The 9565-nt window shown below is 40.4% G+C and overlaps 1 protein-coding gene across 2 annotated transcripts in view; it reads left to right on the forward strand.

The window, feature by feature from the left end:
- Positions 1-9158, forward strand: part of B3GALT1 (beta-1,3-galactosyltransferase 1) — a 531881-nt gene extending 522723 nt beyond the window's left edge. For both annotated transcript variants that reach the window (XM_046018064.1, XM_046018065.1), the window contains one exon: positions 4263-9158. In XM_046018064.1, the coding sequence (XP_045874020.1) occupies positions 4492-5472 (981 nt within the window). In that variant the 5' untranslated portion in view covers positions 4263-4491 and the 3' untranslated portion in view covers positions 5473-9158. The remainder of the gene's footprint in view (positions 1-4262) is intronic.
- Positions 9159-9565: the final 407 nt, after the last annotated feature.

Consider the following 9565-nt stretch of genomic DNA (forward strand, 5'->3'; position numbering starts at 1 on the left):
CGTCTGTGGTTGTGGTAGGGCTGCTAAAAGGAATGACAAATACACCGTGTGCAACGTTGTATTTTAATACATTAGTGTGTCTGTTAAATGGGACTTTTTAAAGTTTCATGAAACTGAAAGAACCCTCCAGAGGATTCTGCTTAGTGACATTCAGCTTCTTCCCTAGAACTTTTCGGATGACATTTTCTTTGCTTTTTGGTGAGCTTTTGCCTTTGTTTTTTTCCAGGAAGAAAACAATTCTCTAGTAGGCAATCTGTACAGTGTATTCGCTAGACCGAAAAACTGACCACAATCCTATGGATTTAAAAGAATCGATCGGCATAGGTGCCCTGGACCCCAAATCATGAACTAATGAACTGACATAATCCCGTCATCGCCATTAGAAGCCATTCTTTATATCATAGTACCAATTGCCTGTCTAGCAACAATTCTCCCAGAAGCTCGACTTAAGTATAAAGTAAAGGCAGGATCAGTGATGATCGCTAATTGCTATGATGTCGTTGGCGATAATGTAGATGTTATTTTTGCTCTTGTTTTATACTTAAGGCTACAGAGGCACAGAAAGCCACATGGCAAGGTCAGATTGCTCAAGGAGTAAAACATAGACATCTTGCCGAACACTAACTTCTTCAACCAACATACATAAAATGATGCTTTAGAATCAAATGCAGCCTGCTGCTACTCTCCTCTTTACTTACACTGCCATTTCTGTTCCAGAGGCATGTATTTGTTCTTCTCTGGCCACCTGAGAAATCTATTTCTTTGTAAGCAAACAGTATGCTTTCTAGCACCCCTTCCCGTAGGTACACATTATCTTTGTCTGCTCTTCAGATTCTAGGCTGTTCTTTTTCCCATTTCAGATCCTCTGTTTTTATCGGTGATTGCTTGCATTTATTGGGGGCCAGGATGTAATAATAATACTGTGCTTATTTTTGTCCTCCTGTCTGAAAAAGGTCGGTAGAAAGAGTGATTCCTTCAGTGTGTGAGTATGAGTACATGCGTGTGTTTCGGGGCTTCAGAGAAAGGGAACTGCAACGTGTTTCTGAAGCCCTTCGACAGCTGCAGCTCTCCCCCCGGCTGCCCCCCGGCACCAGCTTTCATGTGCTCTTGGCAAGTCATCATTTTTGATGATCAAGGATCCCCATAGAACTGGTGTCATGCAGTGTATCATGAACCAGAATGAACTAGGCAATGTGTGGATGGCTGGGAGACAAGTAGCGTGCATCGCCCCCTGCCACCCTGGGCTCACCCGTGCAAGACTTTGCCTATTGTCCTAACGGGCCTTAGGAAGCTTGAGATGACTACGCACTTAGTCACTTGTTAGCTGTGTGATCTTGAGCAAGCTACTTAATATCTCTGAGTTTCCATTTTCTCAACTGTAAAATGGAGACGGTACCTCTCTTATAACACCGTAAGCTCTGTAAAATACAGGGCATGGAGTGCACAGCGCAGAGCCCAGTATCTGGCATACTACAGGCTTTTTAAAATGAAACCTACAAAAAATAAATAAATAAAATAATAAAATAAAGTAAGACCTGAATTAACAATGGAAGAAGTGCCATGTTCATTAGCTGTCTAAGAAAGAATGCCCATTCTTCTATGAAAAGTGTTCCTAAATATATAAACTTTATTCATGCTCTCACGTAGTTCTCTTACATATCTCCCTCTTTTAGATCTTTCTAAATTGCCCAAGTACCTGTTATTTATGGAATCCCTTCCCCCAGAAAATCACACAGAAGCGTGTCAAAGAAAACAAATTGTCACTTATTCCTCTGGGGCATAGAACTGTGGGAAAAAGAAATCCTTAATAAGGACAAATAAATTGCTGTTGAAACCAGTGGACATGTTTTACTCCTCGGTGATGGTAAAATCCTCCCTTACACGCCTTAGATTGCAAAGATGGGTGATCAGCTCAGAACAGTTTCTGAGCACCACTCCCCACTCACCATCTACCCCCTGCTCACCTCAAGAACCTGAAAGTTCACCATCACTACCCTCCTCCCCGGCATCCTCTCCTCTTCCCTTCCTCCATAACTGGCAGTCTAGGCACACCCTGTGCTTGTCACTTCATGTCTTTGCATAGGTAGTTCCCTCTGCCTCAGATGTCTGGCCTTCATTCAGATAATTCGTACTTGTCCTTGAAGACTCAGCTTACATAACTTGTCTATGGTGTCTACAATTCACATCTCAGTCTATGGGAATGGCACCCTGTGTAGATGTCCAGCGCAGTCTGCATGACCGGATCTGGTCCGCCCACACCCTACCCACCAGCCCACCTCTCCTGTGTCTTCCTGAAGCCTCGTGAGGAAATTTTCTGTCTCTCTGTTTTAATCACTTACAGGAAATCTTTCCTCCTGGACCATGTGTTCCTCAAGGAGGAGTATGGGCTCTGCTTCCATGTTTCCATTACCTCACAGGCCCCATGTGAGTAAGGGCTCGAGAAGAGAGCTGGGGAGATGCCCCTTCCAGTGTGTACTTTTGGTGTAGCAGCTTAGGAATAAATGACTCACAGCTTAGTAGGAAAGTTGAAAAGTAACAAGGGCTCTAGGATGATAATGGCAAGGTTTATAAGAAACATAAACTAGCCTGGAACAATGACAGAGAAAGTTTGGTTTCTAGTGCTGCCTTGAGATTCACTCACACCACTTTGGCATTCAGATCGAGCTACTGTCTGTATATTCCAAGTTGAGAAGCCCTTTTCTAAACTCTATTGCCGGCTTTTCCCTTCGTTTCACTTGCTATTTAAAGTTTCAAAGCTTACCACACATCACGTCCTTTTTATCAGCTATGGCACACCTTAGAGCGGACATTTCCTTCAGGAGCCAAGGATACTGGAGCTTCCATTTAGAGAGTACTTATTATGGGTCAGATGAAGGCCTGCCTATGCCTAGAGTCATGCTGCTTGAAGCAATTCTAATATTCATTTAGTTAGAACCGTAACCACACCGAGTTATTGCTGGTCTCGTATGGATCATATATTCACAGGCAGCTCTTGGCTTCGACGAGAGGATGTGTATTATCTCTGCTATTGCCCATCATGTCTTTTCATTTCATTATGGATATTGTGCTTGGAAGCCTGATTTTCAATCTGCAATCCCAATTAAATTCTTTCACCATTTAAGTGCATAGTTTTCTCTGAAGCGGACTTTGTTGAAGTTGATATCCATGATCTACCATCTTTGTCTTCCAGGGCTACTACTGCGTTTTGCTCTAACTGGGAAGGAAGAGACAATTTTTAATGTGAATGGACTTTGTAGCCTGGCATATATTTTTTACTGGCTATGAAAGCAGCTCAAGTTCCAGAAAGAATTAGAGTTCCGAAAGACAACTTTTTAATGTGAACCAATTAAAGCATTCTTTCCATCTTTATTGGATCTGTGGCCCCAAGCTCAATTGCGTCTCTTATTATATTCCTGCTGTGGTTACTGACAAGTGTAACTATATAAAAAGGATTGAAAGGGGCCAGCATAATTTCACCAAAGGAACATCAGGGTGAATTGCTGAAAACCACTAAACGTGATACCATTTAGATCAACTCCAAAATGAATGCTGCCAGCTGTCTGTAAGGACCCTTGGGTGATGGTGTCCATGCCCAAGGGTAAATGTCTTCTTCATATGAAGCCTCCTAGGAAACTGAGAATTAGGGACTAACATTCATGAGAACCAAAGTTAGGAAAAAGTGAGGAAAAGTAAGGAGTTAATTGTAAGTCAGAGCCCAGAGAGACCATTTGAGCAGAGATTTTCCAGGGGTCATGCACACATTTTCAAATACAGAGCTAGAGAAACAAGAGGGATGTTGAGAACGGACTATGTCATCAGAATTGAGCAAGCAAAAGCTTAGACTTAGAAGCATGGAAAAGAGATAGGAGGCCCTGTGTGAGCCTCTCCTGCTTGAAAGAAGACTTCAGTGTCAGAAGATATTTAACAGCAAAGAGGTCCTTTTGTGAAGAAGGGAAAGTCTTTTTTAATTAGTAATGTTCAGTGTACTTCATGTTCCTCTGGAGTTTGTAATCTAATACTTATTAATTGGGTATGAATAAACATAAATAACCTCTATCCAGTGAAGGGAAGGGAGAATGGTCATGTCAGGAAGTTTTCAGTAGTGGTGGAAATGAATGATTACGTTTACGATTTGAGTTATCATGAGTAATTCTAACTATTATGTTTTATAATAAGAGTAATTCTACTCTTACTATGTTTCTTTGAGGATGTAAAGTGACTAAATAAATCTGAACGACAACTGTACTTTATTGATTTTGCAGAGATAAGAGGAAGATTTATACATCATGGAACCTTTTATCAGATTTGGAAGAAAGTAAAGGGAGTGCAGAGATGCCAGACCGCCACTAAGACCCATGGACAATCCCGCGCTCACACTTCTCTATCGAACTTTAGGATTTATTAGTAATATGCTGCCTTTGCAAGAAGAAAACAAACTAATGCCAAGAAGGCATATTCTTCCATATTTGGAATAGACGTGCTCTCAAGACAATGGCTTCAAAGGTCTCCTGTCTCTACGTTTTGACAGTTGTGTGCTGGGCCAGCGCCCTCTGGTATCTGAGTATAACGCGTCCCACTTCTTCCTACACTGGCTCCAAGCCATTCAGCCACCTAACAGTTGCCAGGAAAAACTTCACCTTTGGCAACATAAGAACTCGACCTATAAACCCACATTCTTTTGAATTTCTTATAAATGAGCCCAACAAATGTGAGAAAAACATTCCTTTCCTTGTCATCCTCATCAGCACCACCCACAAAGAATTTGATGCTCGCCAGGCAATCCGAGAGACGTGGGGGGATGAGAACAACTTCAAAGGGATCAAGATAGCCACTCTCTTCCTCCTGGGCAAGAACGCCGATCCGGTTCTGAATCAGATGGTGGAGCAAGAGAGCCAAATCTTTCACGACATCATCGTGGAAGACTTCATTGACTCCTACCATAACCTTACCCTCAAAACATTAATGGGAATGAGATGGGTGGCGACTTTTTGTTCAAAAGCCAAGTATGTCATGAAAACAGACAGTGACATTTTTGTAAACATGGACAACCTTATTTACAAACTCCTAAAACCCTCCACCAAGCCAAGAAGAAGGTATTTTACTGGCTACGTCATCAATGGTGGGCCAATCCGGGACGTCCGCAGTAAGTGGTACATGCCCAGGGATTTGTACCCTGACAGTAACTACCCACCTTTCTGTTCGGGGACTGGCTATATCTTTTCAGCTGATGTGGCTGAACTCATTTATAAGACCTCACTCCATACAAGGCTGCTTCACCTTGAAGATGTCTATGTGGGGCTGTGTCTTCGAAAACTGGGCATACATCCTTTCCAGAACAGTGGCTTCAATCACTGGAAAATGGCCTACAGTTTGTGTAGATATCGCCGTGTCATCACCGTGCATCAGATCTCTCCAGAAGAAATGCACAGAATCTGGAATGACATGTCAAGCAAGAAACATCTCAGATGTTAGGACTTTTACTGATGTAAATACAGTTCTTTTCTTTTTTAAGAAACGGGGCCTAGGGTGTTGGTGTTTTACTGGTGTCACCAGGGGAAATGAACCTGTGTAGGGGTTTTGTAAAAAGCTTTTTGCTTCCCCCTCCTAGTTTCTTTCGTGGATTGCCCATTTACAAATGTTAGACTCTGGTCATAGAAACAATACATGAGTTAAAAGGGCCAGATTTCAGTCTCAGGTCCTGAGGCATTGCATTTGTCTCAAAAAGCAACATCCTAACGATGGCTAGAATTTGCATACTGTGCATCTGAGATAAAAATCTAGTTCTGGGAAACCAAGACTCGCGGTAATGTCTTCATATCATCTCTGCAAAAATAACAGTAAGTAACTCCTTTTCAGAAATAATACAGTCAGGAAGACACACCCGGTGTCATTATTAATACTGTGTGTGCTGTTCCATTGAATTTTTACATCTCTTGCCATGTAATGTCTACAGTATTTGCCGTTCCACCAAGAAATGAACTTAGACCTGGCAGGGAGGTTGCCGCTAAATAAATGGAAATTTAAACTTGAAAATCAAGTATTCTGTATGGTTGGAAGACAACTCTGCTTACTCATCCGAGGATTAAACCTGGTCATCGGGTGGAATGTATATAAAATGCTACTTAAAAAAATAAACAAGATTTTTTTTTTTGGTCTTTTGAAACAAACATTATCTGGTGCCTCCAAGGAGATTTTGCCAAATGTAATCTCACCTGCTTCCCTCCATACAGTGTTGCTAAATGCATTTTACAGATTCTGGCTCGGTAAGGCACGTATGTAGAAATACATTGGTAGGAGAGCAGAAAAACGATAAATTATGAGGAGACAATACAAATTTACATATGCATTATAATTAACATAAGCAAGCTTAGCAATAGTATAAGATGCCTCTCCCACACACTTACAAAGCCTGTGAGATAATCTTTCAATGGGTCCCAATGTTGTTGAATGCTTTAGCCCTACCGTTGATAGATGTAATATTCTAACATGAGCAACATCCGGGTACCTCTAGCAGCAATGCTGTTAGTGCTCTGGAAGCCCTGTGACTGAGGTTCATGGGAAGCAAGGGTAGAGAGGCTTGGGATCAGTTTCTCTTGATACCATCATACTTGTTGGGTCAGGCGAGCAGGCATCTTTACCTTGCTGTGCTTTAATATGCTCATTTATAAAATGGATGGAAAAAACACCTACCTCACAGGTGCTGTGAGAGCAAATTGCATTTGCTAAGTATTTTGAGATCCTTAGTTTAAAAGGTGCTAATGCAATGTGTCATGCATTATGCCAAATGCTCAAATAATTAGTTACAATGATGGTCATCAGTAGTAGTAACATCATCTTAAATATAAATTCTGCCAGCATAAAGATCAAACCTGAACTATTACTGCATCTGATTCTTCTAAAACTTTGACTTTTCCCTGGATATCTTAGGTGTTTGGAGAAGCTTCAGTTTCTCTATCATTTCCTCTGGTTTCAATGAGTAAGTTTTTACTTCGGTGCAATGCCTTGATTTCCCAGGGTGCTGAAAGTGAAGGCAGCTGCCTTTCTTTGGGGAGGAGCCTCTGGCTGGAAACATACTACAATAATTGAATCACATGCTTTGCAAAATGTATTATGTCCCATCGACTTAGATCTCAGGAAACACTGATCTGAATTCTCAGTAAGAACTTTGAGGGCCGGTAGGGCTAGTCCCTCTCTATCAGAAGGAGAATAGGCACCCTGCAAACCCACACATGGCACATCTTCTATTCATTAGGAATCTTCTGTTTGTTTTCATTCAAAGACAGCCCTGCAACTGAAAGAATATAACTTTTCTTTTAACTTGACCTTTTGAAGCTCCCCCTAGAAGTTGATAGCAAACAAGTAAACAAAATGAACGCATGGAAGTCATGGCCTCTTTCTTGACAACACTGGATCTCTTACCCGAGCCCAAAAGAACGCAGTATGAGACAGGTCTTCCTGTCCTTCAATACATCCTCATCAAAGAGTCAGCCGGACTGCCGAGTTTGATTGGAAAACAGCATTAGGTAGCCTGGGGAGAGATGGATCAACACAAGGTGAGCCCCTCTCTAGCCCCCAACCCTCAACTGCTGTGAGTTCCGGTCATTGGAAAAATCTCATGACTTTGTACTTGGTTCACATGTCAGGCACCTAGCTGAATTGAGCTTGTGTCTTCTACTACCATCTTGCATTTACCTTATCCTCAGCCAAGCCACCTTTGTGTCAAGGAATTGCACATTATCAACATATATGTACATCTATGAATTGTTTTCTATGTATGTGTGTGTGTACATTATAAATAGAGCCCTAATCTTTATAGGTTGCAAAAATCAGAGAATCATATGTCTTAAAGAACTATTTCCTAACTTTTTTATGCTAGGTAGTGCCCATGTGACAAACGTGTAAATAGTCATCAAAGACCATATGTATATATTTTAAAGGCATTTTTTTTCTCCCCTGTATGTATAGCTAGAATCTGCTTGCTATGTACATTTTCTTCTGCATGGAGCTTGATAAGGCAAGGCCATTTGTCCAGTGTTTCAATAGCCAAAAGCATGTTTGCCCTTTATTTTTTGAATGTTCAAAAAAAATGTTTAAGTCAAGTGATCAGGAAAAAAGCTCTAATTTTCTACTTTTCTTAATTTTCTGGCACTGGCCAAATTATGGTTTCAATTATTAAGCCATTTTTAAATGTATTTTCATTTCTCTTACATAAAATGTTTCAGACAGTATTGTACCAGGAGTCATTCAGACAATTTTTATAAAAACCTTCTGACTGTCCCCTACCTGTTTTGTTCATTATGCATTGGATAACAAACGGTATCAATATTTAGTATCTGTATTCTTACAATTTCTTTTCTAAATTTATTTTTGGAAAAAAAGTTTTATCTTTGCTGGCTAGTTTGCGGGGTTTTGAGTCTTCTTATATTGGACCAAATGCCAGTCTCAACCTAAAATATCGTATTTTTAAATAATGAGAATTAAAACTTGAAGATCATTTTTTGATTTGGATGAAATTCAGAAAACCCCTTCATGTGATGATATCGGGGAAACAAACTCTTAACGGAGAAGCTAAGGAAGGAGTTTTTCAATCGAATCTCTTCTGTCAAAAAACAATGGAACATTTACATAAAGCTTCTGGGATTCTTTTTCTACCTTTCCTATTATGTGGGTTTAGTCGGGGAATTGATTATGTCTTTTCTTCTGTAAAGGTGAGGGTAGTTTTTATAAGCAACCAAGTAACTTGTGAATGAAAGAAGTAATTTACTAGAAACACTTGTTGATGATAATTGACATTTAGGTATATCGTTATATATGAATGATTGTTTATTTATGTATTTATTTGTGAGAATTGTACATACTATTTCGCCAAACGTAATCGTCTGTAAAAGTGCACTCTCCAGGTTTGTAGTACTATTTAGGGTTACATGGGTTGCCAATCAAGCTGCTAATCAGAATACTATTTTTTGTATCAATGTTATAAAACTAAAAAAACGGCAAATAGATGCTGAAGATGTCTTTACATTCAGTTTCTTCACCTTCCTCTTGAAATGTAAACTGTTGATTGAAAGCACGATGCCAATGTTTAAGCCCATCTGTCATGAGGAAGATCATGGTTCCATAAAGCTGATTTTTTTTAAACCATTGGGACAAATAAACAGAAGGAGAACATGTTTTCCTCTTCGCTTCTTTTTTGAAAGAATCCCTTTGGTGGGTTGTGATCATTAAGATAAGCTGACGCCCTGTTGTGTATCATTAACCTTCTCTTCGACCTCCATGTAGGTCGGAGCTCGCATCATCCAGACCTCATCCCAAGAGCCCACTGCAGCTAACCACTCAACTAAGAGATGTTTGGTCCATAGATCACGGCTGCTCAGGATTTAGGAAACTGATGTCTTCCTCACCCCTTGGTGGCCTCAGGAAATTCTGTTTTAAATTCTATGGGTTGAACATGTCAACAAATTCCAATTCAGAGAGCGTTATACTGACAACGTGCTTGGTGAATTAGGACATATTAAATTCAAGGCGAAACTGTCGTTCTTACGCGTCACCCACATATATCGTTTGG

The sequence above is a fragment of the Meles meles genome, chromosome 9 (assembly GCF_922984935.1).
Source record: "Meles meles chromosome 9, mMelMel3.1 paternal haplotype, whole genome shotgun sequence".
Lineage (NCBI taxonomy): Eukaryota > Metazoa > Chordata > Mammalia > Carnivora > Mustelidae > Meles > Meles meles.